Source organism: Kogia breviceps, chromosome 4 (assembly GCF_026419965.1).
Source record: "Kogia breviceps isolate mKogBre1 chromosome 4, mKogBre1 haplotype 1, whole genome shotgun sequence".
In the NCBI taxonomy this organism is placed as follows: domain Eukaryota; kingdom Metazoa; phylum Chordata; class Mammalia; order Artiodactyla; family Physeteridae; genus Kogia; species Kogia breviceps.
In genome coordinates, this window is record NC_081313.1 from 64,461,684 (window position 1) to 64,484,025 (window position 22,342).

General features: G+C 35.3%; 1 protein-coding gene across 10 annotated transcripts in view; it reads right to left on the minus strand.

Annotated features, from left to right (window-relative positions):
- The window catches only part of SSBP2 (single stranded DNA binding protein 2), a 309,851-nt gene that overhangs the window by 54,947 nt on the left and 232,562 nt on the right, over window positions 1–22,342 (minus strand). For all 10 annotated transcript variants that reach the window (XM_059063307.2, XM_067031245.1, XM_067031247.1 and 7 more), the window contains one exon: window positions 19,810–19,869. In XM_059063307.2, the coding sequence (XP_058919290.1) occupies window positions 19,810–19,869 (60 nt within the window). The remainder of the gene's footprint in view (window positions 1–19,809; window positions 19,870–22,342) is intronic.

Below are 22,342 nucleotides of genomic sequence, written 5' to 3' on the forward strand. Positions count from 1 at the left end.
TTTGCCTCCTTAGGTAGGTTTATTCCTAGGTATTTTATTCTTTTTGATTTGATGGTAAATGGGATCATTTCCTTAATTTCTCTTTATGATCTTTTGTTTTTAGTGTATAGAAATGCAACAGATTTCTGTGTATTAATTTTATATCCTGCAACTTTAGTGAATTCATTGATGAGCTCTAGTAGTTTGCTGGTAGCATCTTCAGGATTTTCTATGTATAGTATAATGTAATCTGCAAACAGTGAGTTTTACTTCTTTTCCAACTTGGATTCCTTTTGTTTATTCTTCTTCTCTGATTACAGTGGCTAGGACTTCCAAAACTATGTTGAATAAAAGTGTCTAGAGTGGATATCCTTGTCTTTCTCCTGATCTTAGAGGAAATACTTTCAGCTTTTCACTATTGAGTATGATTTTAGCTGTGGGTTTGCCATATATGGCCTTTACTATGTTGTGGTATATTTTCTCTGTGTCCACTTTCTGGAGAGTTTTTTTTATCATAAACGGGTGTTGAATTTTGTCAAAAGCTTTTTCTGCATCAATTGAGATGATCATGTGTTTCTTTTTAAAATTAATTAATTAATTATTTTTGGCTGCATTGGGTCTTCACTGCTGCACATGGGTTTTTCTCTAGTTGTGGCGAGTGGTGGCTACTCTTCGTTGTGGTGCACAGGCTTCTTGTTGCGGTGGCTTCTCTTGTTGCAGAGCACGGGCTCTAGGCGCGTGGGCGTCAGTAGTTGTGGCACATGGGCTCAGTAGTTGTGGCTTGTGGGCTCTAGAGCGCAGGCTCAGTAGTTGTGGTGTATGGGCTTAGTTGCTCCATGGCATGTGGGATCTTCCTGGACCACGGCTTGAACCTGTGTCTCTTGCATTGGCAGGTGGATTCTTAACCACTGCGCCACCAGGGAAGTCCGATCATATGGTTTTTATTCCTCAATTTTTTGATGTGGTTATCACACTGATTGATTTGCAGATATTGAAAAATCCTTGCATCCCTGGGATAAATCCCATTTGATCATGGTGTACGATCTTTTTCATGTATTGTTGGATTCAGTTTGCTAGTATTCTGCTGAGGATTTTTTGCACCTATGGTCATCTGTGATATTGGCCTGTCATTTTCTTTGTTTGTGGTATCTTAGTCTGGTTTTAGTATCAGGGTGATGGTGACCTCACTGAATGCGTTTGGAAGTGTTCCTTCCTCTGCAATTTTTTGCAATAGTTTCAGAAGGATATGTGTTAACTATTCTCTAAATGTTTGATAGGATTTGCCTGTGAAGCCTTCTGGTCCTGGACTTTTGTTTGTTGGGAATTTTAAAATCACAGTTTCAATTTCAGTGCTTGTGATTGGTCTGTTCATATTTTCTGTTTCTTCCTGGTTCAGTTTTGGGAGATTGTACCTTTCTAAGAATTCATCCAAATCTTCTAGGCATTTTAGTGGCATATAGTTGCTTGCAGTAGTCTCTTATGATCCTTTGTATTTCTGTGGTGTCTGTGGTAACTTCTCCTTTTTCATTTATTTTATTGATTTGAGCCCTCTCCCTTTTTCTTGATGAGTCTGGCTAAAGGTGTATCAATTTTGTTTATCTTTTCAAAGAACCAGCTTGTAGTTTCATTGATCCTTTCTATTGTTTTCTTTGTCTCTATTTATTTCTGTTCTGATCTTTTTTTTCATTTAATTTTATTTATTTTTGGCTGTGCTGGGTCTTTGTTGCTGTGCGTGGGCTTTCTCTAGTTGTGGTGAGCGGTGGCTACTGTTTGTTGCAGTGCATGGGCTTCTCATTGTGGTGGCTTCTCTTGTTGCAGAACATGGGCTCTAGGTGCGTGGGCTTCAGTAGTTGTGGCATGCAGCCTCAGTAGTTATGGCTTACGGGCTCTAGAGCACAGGCTCAGTAGTTGTGGCACACAGTCTTAGTTGCTCTGTGGCATGTGGGATCTTCCTGGGCCAGGGATCAAACCTGTGTCCCCTGCATTGGCAGGCAGATTCCTAACCACTGCATCACCAGGGAAGTCCCTCTGATCTGATTTTTATATTTCTTTCCTTCTAGGAACTTTGGATTTTGTTTGTAAGTTTAGGTTGTTTATTTGAGGTTTTTCTTGTTTCCTGAGGTTAAGACTGTATTGCTAGAAACTTCTCTCTTAGAATTGCTTTTGCTGTGTGTCACATAGGTTTTGGATTGTTGTATTGTTTTCATTTGTCTCTTGGAACTTTAAAATTTCCTCTTTGATTTCTTCTGTGATCCATTGGTTGTTTGATAGCACATTGTTTAGCCTCCACGTGTTTTGTTTTTTACAGTTTTTTTCTTGCTGCTGACTCCTAATCTCATAGCGTTGTGGTTGGAAAAGATACTTGATATGAGTTCAGTTTTCTTAAATTTACCAAGGCTTGCTTTATGGACCAGCATGTGATCTATCCTCGAGAATATTCCACATGCACTTGAGAAGAATGTATATTCTGCTGCTTTCAGATGGAATGCATAAATATCAATTAAGTCCATCTGGTCTAATGTGTCATTTAAAGTCTGGATTTCCTTACTGATTTTCTGTCTGGATGATCTGTCCAGTGATGAAAGTGGGGTGTTAAAGTCCCCCACTATTATTGTGTTACTGTCAATTTCTCCTTTTACGGCTGTTAGTGTTTGCCTTATATATTGAAGTGCTCCTATTTTGGGTGTATGTATATTTACAATTGTTCTATCTTCTTCTTGGATTTTCCCTTGATCATTATGTAGTGTCCTTCTTTGTCTCTTGCAATAGTCTTTATTTTAAAGTCTGTTTTGTCTGATATTAATATTGCTACTCCAGCTTTCTTTTGATTTCCATTTGCATGGAATACCTTTTTCCATCCCCTCACTTTCATTCTGTATGTGTCGCTAGATCTGAAGTGGGTGTCCTGTAGACAGCATATATACAGGTCTTGTTTCTGTATCCATTCAGCTAGTCAGTGTGTTTTGGTTGGAGCGTTAATCCATTTATATTTAAGGTAATTACTGATATGTATATTCTTATTGCCATTTTGTTAATTGTTTTGGATTTATTTTTGTAGGTCTTTTTATTCCCTTTAACTTTTGCTCTCTTCTCTTGTGATCTGATGACTATCTTTAATGTTGTGTTTGGATTCCTTTTTCTTTTTTGTGTGTATATCTGTTGTAGATTTTTGGTTTGAGGTTACCATGAGGTTTTGATGTAGCAGTCTATACATATACAAGATTGTTTTAAGTTCACGATCTCTTAATTTCAAATGCATTTCCAGTTTCCTGCATTTGTACTCTTCTCGTGATTGCTGGTTTTGATATCATATTTGTGTGTGGATGATTTCCTATCTTTACTGTATGTTTGCCTTTACTGGTAAGCTTTCCCATTCATAATTTTCTTGTTTCTAGTTGTGGGCTTTTCTTTTTTGCCTAGAGAATTTCCTTTAGTATTTGTACAGCTGGTTTGGTGGAGCTGAATTCTCTTACCTTTTGCTTGTCTGTAAAGCTTTTGAGTTCTCTGTCAAATGTGAAGGAGAGCCTTGCTGGGTAGAGTATTCTTGGTTGTAGGTTTTTCCATTTCATCACTTTAAATATATTGTGCTATTCCCTTCTGGCCTGCAGCGTTTCTGCTGAAAAATCAGCTGATAACCGTAGGGGGGATTCCTTGTATGTTATTTGTTGCTTTTCCCTTGTTGCTTTTAATATTTTCTCTGTCTTTAATTTTTGTCAATTTGATTAATATGTGTCTCAGCATGTTCCTCCTTGGGTTTATCCTCTATGGGACTCTGTGCTTCCTGGAGTTGGGTGACTACTTCCTTTCCCATGTTAGGGAAGTTTTCAGCTATTATCTCCTCAAATATCTCCTCTGGCCCTTTCTCTCTCTCTTCTCCTTCTGGGACTCCTATAATGTGAATGTTGGTGTGTTCAATGTTATCCTAGCTGTCTCTTAGACTGTCTTCTTTTTTTTTTTATGGCAAGGCATTTTATTTTAAATATAGCAGTGTGTCAATCCCAAACTCCCAATCTGTCCCTCCGCATCTTCATTTCTTTTCTTTCTTTTTTTTTTTTTTTTTTTTGCTGTACACGGGCCTCTCACTGTTGTGGCCTCTCCTGTTGTGGAGCACAGGCTCCAGACACGCAGGCTCAGTGGCCGTGGCTCACGGGCCCAGCCGTTCCGCGGCATGTGGGATCTTCCCGGACCGGGGCACGAACCCGTGTCCCCTGCATTGGCAGGTGGATTCTCAACCACTATGCCACCAGGGAAGCCCCCCATCTTCATTTCTTTTCATTCTTTTTTCTTTATTCTGTTCTGTAGCAGTGATTTCCACCATTCTGTCTTCCAGCTCACTAATATGTTCCTCTGCCTCATTCTGCTATTAATTCCTTCTAGTGTATTTTTCATTTCACTTATTGTATTGTTCATCTCTGTTTGTTCTTTATATTTTCTAGCTCTTTGTTAACATTTCAGGTATCTTCTTGATCTGTGCTTCCATTCTTTTTCTGAGATTTTGGATCATCTTTACCATCATTACTCTGAATTCATTTCGGGGTAGATTTCCTATATCCACTCCACTTAGTTGTTCTGTAGTTTTATCTTGTTCCTTCATCAGGGACATATTCCTCTGCCATCTCATTTTGTCTAACTTTCTGTGTTTGCAATTCCACAAGCTGCAGGATTATAGTTCCTCTTCCCTCTGGTGTCTGCCCCCTGGTGGAAGAGGCTGGTCTAAGAGGCTTGTGCAGGCTTCCCGGTAGGAGAGACTGTTACCTGCCCACTGGTGGGTGCAGCTGGGTCTTGTCCTTCTGGTGGGCAGGGTCATGTCAAGGGGTGTATTTAGAGGTGGCTGTTGGCTCAGGATGACTTTAGGCAGTCTGTGTGCTGATGGGTGGGGCTGTGTTCCTGCCCTGTTGGTTGTTTGGCATGAGGTGTCCCAGCTCTGGAGCCTTCAGGCTGTTGGGTGGGGCCTTGTTTTGGCATCAAAATGGCAGCCTCCAGGACAGTTCATGTCAATGAGTACCTAGTACCTCTGCCACCAGTGTCCACACAAGATTTCTTATGTTTCATACTCATTTATGAATTTTATAAGTCTGTACACCCAGTATAATTTCTTAGTTTTAAAATGATCCTACTTTGCCCAGTTTTCAGGCAAAGAAAATTGGTATTGTTGGAAACAAAATCTAGGCAAAAATTGTCCTATTTCTTCCTGAGAAGTATATATAATACCTTTCTCCGAAATTAATTTACTAAGGGTAAATTAGTTTTGATTCTTAAATGTAAGCTATTTCTATAGATTATTTTACTCATTGGGGATTATAATAGGAGCAGAACTAAAATGCCAGGGGGCCAATGAATATTGTTTTGGGTAGTCATATTTTCCCTAAGAAACTATTTAGAAAAATAATACTCCAATTAAGTTCAAACAATTTGGCTGAATGGAAAAAGAGAACTAGAACTGAAAAAGGTGCCGATTAACAGATGGGGTTTATTTTATGCAGGAGTGCAATACTGGATACATACTGAATTGTAAGTTTCTAATAGTCATCTGAGAAGCACTTAAAGCTGGACCAAGCTATAAATGATTTAAACATACTGATACTGTGAAGCATGTATGTATACATATATACACATAATCCTAACAACTGGCAAGAATTTCTATAAAGTTTCACTAATTTAACTTAAAAGTAGGAATATCTTATTTCATTAGTTTAAAATTTGAAATATTTCAAAGGATTTGATATTAAATTATTTATTTATCCAGACCAGAACTGTTTCGTTAATTGTTATCATTGGGATGCAGTAGAGAGCTGCCATTTTTCAAGCCATTTTTGTAATCCTTTATTTTTTTGTTTACAAGCACACTCAATGTCAATTTATTGATCTCCTACTAAATGACCTATTTCCTGCTTACCTTTCCAGCCTAATTTCTTGCTACTGCCAAGCTGACATTCCAACTTCCAGTTATACCAAACTCCTTTCAGTTTTTTCAATTCATGTACTCACTTAACAATATCTAAATGTCAACCATTAAAATAAGCAAAATAAAACAAAACTAAACACAAACTAAAACTAAACTTTCTTGCCTCTCTAGGAGGTCACAGACCCTTAAGTGCTTATTCTGACATATTTTAGATCTAGGTTTAGGGATCATTTCCTAACAAAATTCTTCCATATAATCCCAGTTTGGCATAAATTCTCCTATATGTTTTAAAATATAAATATTTTAAAATTTCAAACTTACAGAAAAATTCCACAGACAGTACAAAGGATTCCCATATACCCTGACACTGACGGCCCAACAGTTAACATTTCACCATATCTGCCACTTCGAGAGCAAATTGCAGACATTATGCCTCTTCACTTATACGTTCCAGAGTTTAGTTCCCTAAGCAAGGATATTCTCCTACATAACCACAACACAGCTTTTCAAGTCAGGAAATCCACTGATACAACACTACCATCCAAAACACACAGACGTCATTTAAATTTTGCCACCTGTCTCAACAGTGTTTTTTTTTACTTTCTGGGATCAGGATCTCATGGAACACATGTTGCACTGAGTTGTCATGTCTCTTCATGCTCTTCCAAGTCTTTCCTTAGTCTTTCTCTATCATAGCCTGAACAGTTTTGGAGAATGAGTCTTAAATTCTACAGGATGATCCTCTGATGTCTCTTCATGACCCAGACTCAGGTCTTATTTTCTTAGGAATACTGCAGAACTGATGCTATACTCTTCTCAATGTATCACATCAGAGGGTACATGATGTTGACTCATCCCACTACTGTTGATGTTAACCTTATCATCTCATTCTGTTAGTGTCTGCCAGGTCCTACAACACTAGATCATTATTTTTCCCCTATGTAATTGGTTACATTCAATATTAGAGCTATTCCAAGACTGTCAATATCCCATTGCTCATCAATCCTTTATCAGCCTTAGCATCCACTGACAACTCCTAAGCACTATAACAGTTGCCAGATGGAAACACTGCATGTGTATCATTCTTTCTATGCTTATTAGTTGGCATTCCATTGTAAGGAACAATTGATATATTGACACTTACGGATTCCTATTCTAATCAAAGGGTTATAATCTGTTTAATGTCATCATTCATTTTAATATTTAAATTATGCAAGATCTGGCCAGTGGGAGGCTCTTCAAGCTGGCTCTATTGTCCTTTTGAAACATTTCCATCACATTTTGAGCATTTCCTTACTGGCATGAGATGTTCCAGGTTCGTTTCATACTTTTCCTGGCCTAGCTCTGGAATCAGACCTTTCTCCAAAGGGTCCTGATTCCTTCTAGTGGAGGACAGCATTTAGGCACCAAGATCTGGGTTCTCAAAGTGCTCCTTCTTAGTTGAGTACATTGCCTTTTGGCTCTCTCAGTAAATGCTACACTTGAAAATCTATGTGTATATGTGCACACATATATATATGTACATACATAAATTTATGACTAATTTTATATCTATCTGTGTGAGTGTGTATGGTACATACACATACCATAAATTCATACTCTCTAACACCAATCGAACACATCCAATTCCAATCCAAAACCTCAGGATTATTTTCAGTCTTCTTCCTTCTTATGTTTGTATTTTCTCCAACACTGAGAAACCTGGCTATCATTATTTTTAATGAAATTATATTTATCTTTAGTTATCTTTAATACCATTAGGTGGCACTACTGTATGACTCCTCCCTGCTTCCCTGAATATCCTGGCATGCAGGGGAGGTAAGGGCTTCTTATGTGCATTTATAGATTCTTTTTTTAAATCATCTTTATTAGAGTATAATTGCTTTACAATGGTGTGTTACTTTCTACTTTATAACAAAGTGAATCAGTTATATACATATACATATGTCCCCATATGTCGTCCCTCTTACGTCCCTCTCCCTCCCACCCTCCCTACCCCACCCGTCTAGGTGGTCACAAAGCACCGAGCTGATCTCCCTGTGCTATGCAGCTGCTTCCCACTAGCTATCTGTTTTACGTTTGGTAGTGTATATATGTCCATGCCACTCTCTCACTTTGTCCCAGCTTAACCTTCCCCCTCCCCATATCCTCAGTTCCATTCTCTAGTACGTCTGTGTCTTTATTCCCATCTTGCCCCTAGGTTCTTCATGACCATTTTTTTTTTAGATTCCATATATATGTGTTAGCATATGGTATTTGTTTTTTGCTTTCTGACTTACTTCACTCTGTATGACAGAATCTAGGTCTATCTACCTCACTACAAATAACTCAATTTCATTTCTTTTCATGGCTGAGTAATATTCCATTGTATATATGTGCCACATCTTCTTTATCGGTTCATCTGCTGATGGACACTTAGGTTGCTTCCATGTCCTGGCTATTTTAAATAGAGCTGCAATGAACATTTTGGTACATGACTCTTTGAATTATGGTTTTCTCAGGGTATATGCCCAGTAGTGGGATTGCTGGATCCTATGGTAGTTCTATTTTTTAGTTTTTTAAGGAACCTCCATACTGTTCTCCATAGTGGCTGTATCAATTTACATTCCCACCAACAGTGCAAGAGGGTTCCCTTTCTCCACACCCTCTCCAGCATTTATTCTTTCTAGATTTTTTGATGATGGCCATTCTGACCAGTGTGAGATGACATCTCATTGCAGTTTTGATTTGCATTTCTCTAATGATTAATGATGTTGAGCATTCTTTCATGTGTTTGTTGGCAATCTGTATATCTTCTTTGGAAAAATGTCTATTTAGGGCGTCTGCCCATTTTTGGATTGGGTTGTTTGTCTTTTTGATATTGAGCTGCATGAACTGCTTGTAAATTTTGCAGATTAATCTTTTGTCAGTTGCTTCATTTGCAAATATTTTCTCCCATTCTGAGGGTTGTCTTTTTGTCTTCTTTATGGTTTCCTTTGCTGTGCAAAAGCTTTGAAGTTTCATTAGGTCACATTTATTTATTTATTTATTTATTATTATTTATTTTTTTTGTGGTACGCGGGCCTCTCACTGTTGTGGCCTCTCCCGTTGCGGGGCACAGGCTCCGGATGTGCAGGCTCAGTGGCCATGGCTCACTGACCTAGCCGCTCCACCGCATGTGGGATCTTCCCAGACCAGGGCACGAACCCGTGTCCCCTGCATCAGCAGGCGGACTCTCAACCACTGCACCACCAGGGAAGCCCTTTTTTTTGTTTTTATTTCCATTTCCCTAGAAGGTGGGTTGAAAAGGATCTTGCTGTGATTTATATCATAGAGGGTTCTGCCTATGTTTTCCTCTATGAGTTTTATAGTGTCTGGCCTTACATTTAGGTCTTTAATCCATTTTGAGTTTATTTTGTGTATGGTGTTAGAGAGTGTTCTAATTTCAAACTTTTACATGTAGCTTTCCAGTTTCCCTAGGATCACTTATTGAAGAGGCTGTCTTTTTTCCACTTTATATTCTTGCCTCCTTTATCAAAGATAAGGTGACCATACATGCATTGGTTTATCTCTGGGCTTTCTGTCCTGTTCCATTGATCTATATTTCTGTTTTTGTGCCAGTACCATACTGTCTTGATTACTGTAGCTTTGTAGTAGAGTCTGAAGTCAGGGAGCCTGATTCTTCTAGCTCCGTTTTTCATTCTCAAGATTGCTTTGGCTATTTGGGGTCTTTTGTGTTTCCATACAAATTGTGAAATTTTTTGTTCAAGTTCTGTGAAAAATGCCAGTGGTAGCTTGATAGGGATTGCATTGAATCTGTAGTGTCCTTTGGGTAGTATAGACACTTTCACAATGTTGATTCTTCCAATCCAAGAACATGGTATATCTCTGCATTTATTTGTATCATCTTTAATTTCTTTCATCAGTGTCTTATAATTTTCTGCATACAGGTCTTCTGTCTCCTTAGGTAGGTTTATTCTTATATATTTTATTCTTTTTGTTGCAGTGGTAAATGTGAGTGTTTTCTTAATTTCACTTTCAGATTTTTCATCATTAGTGGATAGGAATGCAAGAGATTTCTGTGCATTAATTTTATATCCTGCTACTTTACCAAATTCATTGATTTGCTCTGGTAGTTTTCTGGTAGCATCCTTAGGTTTCTCTATGTATAATATGTCATCTGCAAACAGTGTCAGCTTTACTTCTTCTTTTCCTATTTGGATTCCTTTTATTTCTTTTTCTTCTCTGATTGCTGGTGGCTAGAACTTCCAAAACTAGGTTGAATAAGAGTGGTGAGAGTGGCAACCTTGTCTTGTTCCTGATCTTAGTGGAAATGGTTTCATTTTTTCACCACTGAGGACAATGTTGGCTGTGGGTTTGTCATATATGGCCTTTATTATGTTGAGGAAAGTTCCCTGTATGCCTACTCTGTGGAGGGTTTTTATCATAAATGGGTGTTGAATTTTGTTGAAAGCTTTCTCTGCATCTATTGAGATGCTCATGTGGTTTTTCTCCTTCAATTTGTTAATATGGTTTAACAAATTGATTGATTTGCATATATTGAAAAATCCTTGCATTACTGGGATAAACCCCACTTGATCATGGTGTATGATCCCTTTAATGTGTTGTTGGATTCTGTTTGCCAGTATTTTGTTGAGGATTTTTGCATCTATGTTCATTAGTGAATTGGCCTGTAGTTTTCTTTCTTTGTGACATCTTTGTCTGGTTTTGGTATCAGGGTGATGCTGGCCTCATAGAATGAGTTTGGGAGTGTTCCTCCCTCTGCTATCTTTTGGAAGAGTTTGAGAAGGATAGGTGGCAGCTCTTTTCTAAATGTTTGATATAATTCAACTGTGAAGCCATCTGGTCCTAGGCTTTTGTTTGTTGGAAGATTTTTAATCACAGTTTCAATTTCAGTGCTTGTGATTGGTCTGTTCATATTTTCTATTTCTTCCTGGTTCAGTCTCGGCAGGTTGTGCATTTCTAAGAATTTGTCCATTTCTTCCAGGTTGTCCATTTTATTGGCATATAGTTTCTTGTAGTAAACTCTCATGATCCTTTGTATTTCTGCAGTGTCAGTTGTTACTTCTCCTTTTTCATTTCTAATTCTATTGATTTGAGTCTTCTCCCTTTTTTTCCTGGTGAGTCTGTCTAATGGTTTATCAATTTTGTTTATCTTCTCAAAGAACCAGCTTTTAGTTTTATTGATCTTTGCTATTGTTTCCTTCACTTCTTTTTCATTTATTTCTGATCTGATCTTTATGATTTCTTTCCTTCTGCTAACTTTGGGGTTTTTTGTTCTTCTTTCTCTGATTGCTGTAGGTGTAAGGTTAGGTTGTTTATTTGAGATGTTTCTTGTTTCTTAAGGTAGGGCTGTACTGCTATAAACTTCCTTCTTAGAACTGCTTTTGCTGCATCCCATAGGTTTTGGGTCATCGTGTTTTCATTGTCATTTTTTTGTAGGTAATTTTTGATTTCTTCTTTGATTTCTTCAGTTATCTCTTGGTTATTAAGTAGTGTATTGTTTAGTCTCCATGTGTTCGTATTTTTTACAGATTTGATATCTAGTCTCATAGCATTGTGGTCGGATAAGATACTTGGTATGATTTCAATTTTCTTAAATTTACCAAGGCTTGATTTGTGACCCAAGATATGATCTATCCTGGAGAATGTTCCATGAACACTTGAGAACAATGTGTATTCTGTTGTTTTTGGATGGAATGTCCTATAAATATCAATTAAGTCCGTCTTGTTTAATATATCATTTAAAGCTTGTGTTTCCTTATTTATTTTCATTTTGGATGATCTGTCCGTTGGTGAAAGTTGGGTGTTAACGTTCCGTACTATGATTGTGTTACTGTCGATTTCCCCTTTTATGGCTGTTAGCATTTGCCTTATGTATTGATGTGCTCCTTTGTTGGGTGCATAAATATTTACAATTGTTCTATCTTCTTCTTGGATTGATCCCTTGATCATTATGTAGTGTCCGTCTTTGTCTCTTGTAATAGTCTTTGTTTTAAAGTCTATTTTGTCTGATATGAGAATTGCTACTCCTGCTTTCTTTTGATTTCCATTTGCATGGAATATGTTTTTCCATCCCCTCACTTTCAGTCTGTATGTGTCCCTACGTCTGAAGTGGGTCCTTTGTAGACAGCATATATACGGATCTTGTTTTTGTATCCATTCAACCAGCGTATGTCTTTTGGTTGGAGCATTTAATCCATTTACATTTAAGGCAATTATTGATATGTATGTTCATAATACCATTTTCTTAATTGTTTTGGGTTTGTTATTGTAGGTCTTTTCCTTCTCTTGTGTTTCCTGCCTAAAGAAGTTCCTTTAGCATTTGTTGTAAAGTGGGCTTGGTGGTGCTGTATTCTCTTAGCTTTTGCTTGTCTGTAAAAGTTTTAATTTATCTATCAAATGTGAATGAGATCCTTGCTGGGTAGAGTAATCTTGGTTGTAGGTTTTTCTCCTTCATCACTTTAAATATGTCTTGCCACTCCCTTCTGGCTTGCAGAGTTTCTGCTGAAAGATCAGCTGTTAACCTTATGGGGATTCCCTTGTGTGTTATTTGTTGTTTTTCCTTTGCTGCTTTTAATATTTTTTGTTTGTATTTAATTTTTTTTTTTTTTTTTTTTTTTTTTTTTCTGTATGCGGGCCACTCACTGCTGTGGCCTCTCCCGTTGTGGAGCACAGGCACCGGACGCGCAGGCTCAGCGGCCATGGCTCACGGGCTTAGTTGCTCCGCGGCATGTGGGATCTTCCCGGACCAGGGCATGAACCCGTGACCCCTGCATCGGCAGGCGGATTCTCAACCACTGCGCCACCAGGGAAGCCCTGTATTTAATTTTTGATAGTTTGATTAATATGTGTCTTGGTATGTTTCTCCTTGAATTTATCCTGTATGGGACTCTCTGTGCTTCCTGGACTTGATTAGTTGTTTCCTTACCCATATTAGGGAAGTTTTCAACTATAATCTCTTCAAATATTTTCTCAGTCCCTTTCTTTTTCTTTTTTTCTTCTGGGACCCATATAATTTGAATGTTGGTGCTAGATTCTTATACCTCACTTATATAGAACTTATGTATGGTCATGGCTTGTTTTCTTCTCTGTATCCTTAACAGACTGTAAGTTCAGAGAGTGAAACCTATCTGTGCCTTTTTGGCTCAGAGTAACAAATATTTATCTAAGGAATAAAACAAAGAGTTTTCATTGCACAATTTTAGGAATCATCCATGATTAAGTCTTAAGAATGGACTAGATTTCAAGAAGTGAGATGAAAAAAGGTCAAAGAATCAAAGATACAATTTTCTTAAAATACCAAAAAGAGGTAGGAAAGGAAACAAACTGCATAGGTATGAAATTAGCCAGGGGACCAGGATCAACATTTCAGAATTCATGAGGGGGAGTTTCCAGAAGAAAGAAATGGTCAACAGTGTCAAAAGTTATAAAGAAGTGAATTAGCAGGAGGAGTGAAAATGTATGACTAAATATTTTCTTCAATTGTGAGTTCGAAGTTCTTCCTTTTTTTTTAAAGTCTCTAAGTGATTCAAGTTTTATACTCTGTGAATTTCTAAATCTCATTGGTGACACCATGTTTTATCACTGGAAACGATTTTCTTCAAAATTTTACTCTATCTTGGAACATCAGAACAATTGACAAGTCTTTCTGCTATTATCACTTAAAAATATAGCATAATCCTATAGAAATCTTGATCAATGTCAAGTTGTCTTTCAAAATGAGTGTCTTTACCCAAATTTAACTCTTTAGTCACCAGTGTTTGTCTTTTGGTAAGTCAAATCTCTAACTTTTAAAACATTTTGATCAGTCCCAGTATGACCAGATGATGGTTTTGTGCATCAAAAGAGCATGATCGGGCTTCCCTGGTGGCGCAGTGGTTGAGAATCCGCCTGCCGATGCAGGGGACACGGGTTCGTGCCCCGGTACGGGAAGATCCCACATGCCGCGGAGCGGCTGGGCCTGTGAGCCATGGCCGCTGAGCCTGCGCGTCCGGAGCCTGTGCCCCGCAACGGGAGAGGCCACAACAGTGAGAGGCCCGCGTACCACAAAAAAAAAAAAAAAAAAAAAAAAAAGAGCATGATCACTAGATTCTTTAAACCTTTAATATCAGGAAAAATAAACAGATTTATACATCTTGTGGGTCAATATATATTCTCATATTTGTCAACATGTTAAATGTATTCCATTGAGACTTGTTTAACTAGTCACAAATTTTGGCACACATTTTTTGTTCTATAAAAGATCTTCATTCTGACAGGGAAGTTGACACTAATGATGAGAATGCTTAATAATAACAAACATAATATCAACAAAAATATGTACTTGTGAGCCAGTACATCTGTGCGAGGAATTGTGCTAAGCATTTTATATTTGTTTCCCTCAATGCTTACAACAATCCCAGGAGGTTGTTATTATAAATCCTTTCTGATGATGAGAAACTGAGTTTTAATACAGAAGTAAGTTTGTTAATTTGTCCATGGTTATGCTATCAGTAAATAGTAGAGCCAGGACTTCAAATCAGATCAACATATTCCAAAAGTTCTAAAAGATGTCTTAAATCCTAGGATTTAAAATAAATGAAAAAACAAAATGTTATTAAGTATTTTAAACTAATAATTCAATGAAAGAATTTCTTGCTGCACAAAAAATCATTTAGTTTACAGAAGATTCATCATATGATTCCAATGGTGAGCCCCTCTAGGATCTTAAGATTCTGGTATATATTTCCTTGAATACCATTATATGTATATAATCTACTCACAGAGACTAAACATTCAATGATGATTAAAAAATAGTGAATTTATCTATGCCTTTATGATATAATTCAGTTAACAATTTTGATCTACCAAAATTTTTTAATGGGCCCCCTCAATTACATGAAATGAAGTAGAATCAAATAATTAAGAAATTTTGGAACTAGAAGGGATTTTAGAAATACAGGAGTCCACTCTCATTTTACCTGTAAGAAAAGCAAGTCCCAGAAAGGTTAAGTGACTTGCTCAAAGTCATACATTGCTGGGCTTTGCTGGCATTTGGATCTAATATGCTTGACACATTGAGGTCCTGCCAACAATACCACTGTCATTTTTTTTCCTGTAAAAAGGCAATATCAGTAGAAAAGATATTAAAATTCAGAAATGTGACATTCAGTGTGGAAAAATATTTGTCTCCAAATTACAACTCACCATTTGACATATATATTTACTTATTTATTTTTCTTTTTTCTGTATCTCAACCACTGTAACTGCATGGTCCAATATAGTAGCCCTTTGCCACGTGTGCTTATTTAAATTAAAATTAATAAAGTTAAAAATTCGATTCCTCAGTCACACTAGCCACATTTCAAGTGCTCAAAGGTCCTCAAAGTACTAGAGCTACTGCATATGACAGTGCAGATATGGAACATTTCTCTCTTCCCAGAAAGTTGTTGGGCACTGCTGCTTTAAAACACCAGTTCCATGAGAGAGGGATTCTCATTAGTTTGTTTTCTGATGTATCCCCCATGGAGAATGGTGCCTCGCACATAGTAAACCTCAACAAATTTTTGTTGAATTACTATTTCTGAGAGTGATTTTTGTACAGCCCTATGAAGTTTCCAATCATATATATGGCATCGCATTTTTTTGGTATTGGCTTATGTCTAAAAAGGGAATATCTGTGACAAAATGGCTGTAAAATAATGAGATGCAGTTTGGCAAAAGAAGTAAACATTGTACCAAAAAGCCCGATATACTGCTAACTTAAATTGAGTAAGACAGCACAGTGTTCACTATGTAAACTTTAGTTGGTTTGGGAAGGAGAATGAATTTCTTCTTTGCCAGAGATTTTGAATTTGTTAATTTCCTTTGTCCTAAAAAGGTAGAAAATAATTGGAAAAGACATATATCCCAGGACATGGTCATAATTCAAAGTCAAAAGAAAATAAGATATTTTTCATTGTTTCACTGGATTTCAAATAATAATTTAAATACTTTAACAGTGTAATTAACACAACATTTACTAGTCTTCTTCTTTATGATTTGAGCTATAAGACTCCTATTATTTACTCAAGGTAGAACTTAATTCTCTTTATGAAGCTAAAGTCCTTCTCTTATGTTTTCATATTGATATCATTAAATAAAAGTCAAATTCTACATATGAAATATTTTACAAAGACAAAATTACTGGGAAAGGACATGCTAAATAGCATTTATTCTGAAAAACAGAACATGTAAGGAAGAGTAAGTGTAGTGTGTTTAAAATATAGGTACCGTGGTTATACGGGGGGGATACAGTACATTTATTTTCAGTATATGAGTAAATGTCCCAACAACCTGTTTTTTTTTTTCTGCTCAAATGCTTGCTGATTTTTCCCTATCTGAAAAGTGAAGAATAGTCTTCTCAAGATTTGCCTGTCCTTAACATCCATTATGTTTTTCATTTTATCGTGTATAGTAAGAACTATACATTCAGTATTAACAAAGAATAATAATCTAATATACTGAATACCCAGAAGAATAAAATATCTGTCCTTTCATTTACATATATAATTAACTAATAATATCTTTATCAGGTCATAAATAAAATTCCTGTTCTATGCAAACTTTGAAAATACAGAAATAAAAAAAGAAATCACTCATAATCCTATCACCCAGAAATAAAGGATAAGTCCCTTACAGTCTTTTTGGTGTGTGTGTGCATGCATGTGCGTGTTGGGGGTGTGTGGAGTGGAGGAACTGAGTTTGTACAGTGATATATGGTAAAGGTGACATATCATACAGGTTTTTTCCTTTTTTACATTTGGTAATAGATCATAAACATTCTGTCATATCAATAAATTTAATCCTATTACATACCTTTTAATAACTGCATACTATTTCACCATTTGGATATACTATAATTTATTTAACCACTCATTCATCTATTATTGGACAAATATCTTTGAGACTTTCAGTAGAATGGTCAGATGCAGTGTGCTTTTAGAATGTCAAAATAAGCTTTAGAATATAAAATGGTCAACAGCATTCACTATGTTACCTCAGTTAACACACCTGTTTATAGAGTTTCAGGAATGGTGAGAAATTCCAATTCTATAGGGTCAATAAATCAATAGTTTATTCTTGGTGTCACTCATTAACAGTCTCTATATTTACGGCTGTCTTGTTTTTCTTAGCATAGTGTTGAATGAACACTGAATTTTTCAGATTAAACATTTTATACATGAGAAGGATAAAGACCTCCAGTTTATGGATACTTCAACACCACCAACCTATTCTGACAGTGGAACCAATTCTGGTGTAATTTCTATGTTTCATGTGTTCTCTCATAGATATTTATTCTTTGCAACATTGCAGATTTTTGTAATTTTACTTTGCTTTCATAATTTTAGATATTATTACCCTTTCTTGCATTTTGGGGGCATAGTGATTTGATACCATGTTCCAAATACCCAGTCCATAAATATATAAACAGTATAAGTAAGCCATTGTGGATTTAGTTCAGACCCATGAAAACCATCTCAGAAGTACTTAAAAATTATAGTCTAATCATTAGTAATTATAAATTCTGGCGAAGCTGTTTATTAAAGAATTGTCTTTTACATATTCAAAATGACTAGTCAACACCACTGAAGAAGTTAATAGCGTACTTTTTATTTTCTTAGATACAATATACCAGTAAAAGAAAATTTTATTAGTTTATGATCATTTTAAATAGACTAAATAAAAAATTTAACATGTTTTTATATACATCATTCCAATTAATCACAAAAATAGCTTTGCCAATTCTACTTTAATGACTACATAATGAAATTGAAGAAATGTTTTGTTGTTTGAAAAGATCATGCTACTAAATAGTTAATAGTGTAAACATTGTTTTAGGAAATGTTTAACAGTTTGCTCAAAATTCTTTAAAAAATAGTATAAATGTAAATTATTATAAATTTTAAATTTGAAAGACAGATGTTTGGATTAATGAAGCTTAACTATATATGGGGAGGGGGGCAAAAAGGGCCACTCATAGAAGAGTACAATTGTTTTAAAATATACTTAGGTAAAGACTGTTTAAAAGTTTTGAGGAAAAAGAACCTGTATCATAACTCTTTATTACCTTTAACTTTTTAATTGCCTCTTTTAAAAATCCAAAGGTTGTTGTTCTTAAAAAAATTTTCAAACAACATAGATTTACAATTCCACATTTCTACCACTAACCCATTCTTCCTAAAAGTGTCTTTCATTTTGTCAGTTTCTCTAGGTGTGGAATTTAGCATCTTATACATAGCAGGCATTTCAAAAATGTCAGATGGATGCAATTCCAATAACTCCATGAGATTTTCATTATTCATATGCAATAAATGGAATTAGAAAAATTCTCACATGCTTGTACAAGAAATTCACATTTCCCTAATGGAGATTTTCACAAACCTCTTATATCTACGAAACACATAAAAGCTATGAATGGAATGTCTGAAATACCATGAAGACTGCAATGAAAGATACAACTTTCTGTCCTTAGAAAGGAAATTTAAAAGACTCAGGCACCTATAAGTAGATCTGATTGTCAATACATATAGGTTCACCCACAGAGAAAATAAAACTCCCATATGTTGAAACCCTTGGCATCCGTGCACTTCTTTTTCCTATTTCATGCCATGTTTCCCTGGCCCTATGTACTGAATGCATTTTCAGTCTGAAGGAGAAAACTCCAGCTGCTAATGTGAGGACTTCTAGCCCTCTAACCATGAGATGACCCAGCACTGCTGCCTGCTTAGAGTTCTCCCCTGGGGGTGAATGTGGGTGCTGGCACTCTTTGCTGTGCATTAGAAGCAGAGAACACCAGCAATTGGGACACTTCAAGGACACTGCATAATTTCAGTAAGAGTTAGGAGAGGAGAAGGAAAACTACATTTCTATCAAATGTGCTATCAAAGTAAGCACAGCTTTCTTGTTTCATTTTTTGGTCAGGAAGGAAGTGGAAATTTTTAAAAAATGAAAAGGATTTTATTGTGATAAAAATAATAATAAACCAGGGTTTACTTTAAATCTGGGAAAATAATGTATACAAAAACAAAGAAAGTGACAGAACAATCATCTTGACATTAATATTCCATATGGTTAAGCATTTAATTTCTTCTTGTATTACATACACACACACACACACACACACACACACACACGCACGCACGCACGTTGTCTCTATTCTAAACCTAAACTATAAGCTACCTGCAAGTAAAAATTGTGCTTTATTCTCTTTAGCAAATAAATATTTATGTTATTGATAAACTATCTGAGGACGAAAGTCTATGAAATCACAGAGCTCTTGTAGGTAAAGATAGTTGGATGATCTATTGTTAACTATTAATAGATTTAACCCTTCTAGAAGCATCTGATTATATGCTTGAGATGCCACTAAAATTGGGCAAAATTGGTATGTTACAGCCATGTTATTGTAACTATATAATATAAAAATAAGCTTAAGTATGTTCATAGAAAATTTTATTGCCATCCTTCATAGTATAATCTGCATTTACCAAAATTATATATATTTTGAAAGGTAGCTTCAAAGTATATGGTAGACTCCAAGGGTCAGCAAACTTTTTTCTGTTAAGATCTAGACAGTAAATATTTTAGGGTTGCAGGCCACCTATGGTCTCCATCATGATCACTCAAATCTGCTACTGCAGTGTAAACGAAGCCATAGACAATACATAAATGAATGAATGTGGCAGTGTTCCAATAAAATTTTATTTACAAAAAGTCAGCCAAACTACGGGCTATAGTTTGCCAACCCTTAATATAGGTTATACATCACTAGAAGTAGCATAAAATGGGATGAAGAATAATTTAGTATTTTTATAGGAGAGAAATATATGTGACATTTTCAAGATCTTTATTGACTCTTAAAAAAAAACCCACCAAACTTAAATAGCACACACAAATCTTACCTGGTTAGGTATCCTCAGTGGGGGCCTTGGACCTCCAGGGTACCGAGGTGACATAAAAGGCTATTGAAGTAAAACAAACAAAACAATGTAAAATACAGATCTGGAAATAAACTGCTTTAAAGAATTTTCAAATTATACAAAACATAAATCTACTTATGTGGCTGATTTCAGTAGAATAAAAGCTTTTAAAGAAAATTACCATCCTATTTTTTATTTTGTAGAATATCTGGAAAAATTCCAAAGAAATCATTAAAAAATCGAAGATGACTAAAGTAACTGTAGCAAAAAAATTTTAAATGCTATCTAATTGGCAAAAAGTAAGACTAAGAAATTTAGGCAATTGAATCTTAGTAAAGACTTCAGGAAGAGGATCACTGGCTACATTATTATACAAACTGGATTCTGAATTACCCAATTTGGTTATCATTTTCCTCTAATAATTTTGACTGAATTACCCAATTTGGTTATAATTTTGTGTGTTATAATTTTTTCTAATAATTTTAAAGTTGCCAAATTTCTTCATCCTTTCTTTTGTAGTTCCATTTAAAATGGTAAAGAAATTTCTTTTCCAAGGGACATTTGTGGTTAGGAGAGCTTTGGCTTTCTTTCATTAAGGGTTTGTTATAATTCAAAATCAATTATAAATTTTAAAATTGAAATTTCTTTGCATATTTTGAGCCTAGCAGACTATGAGGTGTGTACTTTTTTTAATAACCATTTTTTATTGAAGTATAGTTAATTAATGCTGCATTAGTTTCAGGTGTACAGCAAAGTGATTCCATTATATATGGACATATACACACAGACATATATATATACATATAAATATAGACACACATATATTCTTTTTCATATTATTTTCCATTATAGGTTATTACAAGATAGTGAATATAGTTCCTGTGCTATACAGCAAGTCCTGGTTGTTTATCTATTTTATATATAGTAGTGTGTATATGTTATGAGGTATGTACTTTTAACAGAAGAAAAAAATGGCCTTATATTAAAACTCAAGTCAATTTATCTTGTTAGATGAATCAGAGGCTGCTAAGATGTGCTGATTCTGTCAGTCCTGAAACTGTCTGAAAAATATGCTAGAAGTATCATTTTAGTGATTGTCCAATGATGAGTGGAAGGAGAATATTTTTGATCACTTAGATTTGGGCACAATTTTTTTTAAGTTTATTCCTAAAATTATTCAAAATTCCATTTTTATAGAAAAATTTTGTTTAATTATAATACATAATTACATGTAGTATAAGCAGATTATCAACTCTAAAGCATTGAATATTAAGTAAAATATTAAGAATGAATTAATATAAATTCAGAATCAATTTACCAAAGACTTGGGCAAGCCAAATCTATAGTATTTCACATAATTAAATTCCACATTTATAATGAATTTTCTAAAAATATTTTTAGAAATTAGGCCTGCAGTTCTAGGGCTATTTTAAAAGCAGCAGCTGAAAAATAAAATTCTAGCAAATTTATGTGGTATAGACTTCTCTATAATATCTTTTGGAGGGTCTGACAAACCAACAAGAAGAACTTTAGAATTAAGCAGTTTGAGTTTTTACTTGCTGTGTTCTTATATGTTAACATATTCCTAGGAGATCATTTTAAATGGACAGAAACAGTAGATTATTCAGGTAATAGTGTCACCTTCAGCTGATAAAACTTAAGTGGATTTTCCAGTTTAAACATTTTAAAAATGTTTAGTTTTCACACATTTGATTAAAGTTGACTCTCATCATTTCTGAAGCTCTACTCTAAATTGGATTAATTAGTTAACTATACTGTCAACTGAAAGCTCATCCCAAAATTCACACTCCCTCTGCTACTTTTCTAACCACCTAATTTCGTTTATGAAACTGTCTTATAAATTCTGGACTCACTTAAAAAATTTAATAATTAAATATTGTATCATTGATTTTAGAATGGTTGCCTTTCTTTCACACAGTGATGTTTTATGACACAGTCACTAAGCCCAAGTACAATATCAATTTAGTGTTTGAGACATGGAGAAATAAAAATAGGTTACTAATAATTCCTGTCTATAATAAAATCACTTCAAAATGGAATACAAGGTAGAAATTGTTAAAGCACTACTAAATACTGATAACCTTGAAATGTACCTTATTTGAAACCGGGCATTTGAGATTTGTATGTTCCTCTGAATGTAAAATAATGTTATAGTGTTAATACAAATGGACTATTTGAAAAGAGAAAAATTTTCTCTAATCAATGGCATTGTGAATAAATGTATTTTAACAGGACTGTTGTACTCTCCTATCTGACCATGAGGCCCCATCAAGGGACTACTAAGAGGGAGAGGCAGTGCATGTGGTAGTTGCGAACCTGTAGTCCCCTATGTCATAAGATTGCGAGAGAGAGTCTCTTTTTCATTTATTTCCTCTTGTACGCCCTCCTCCAGAAGTTCAAAATTTTTTTTAGCCAAAAAAATAGAAAGAAAACCACTTCTATTTATCAATCTATAGCTATACAATTAAAGCAAAAAATAACAAAAATCTAGTTA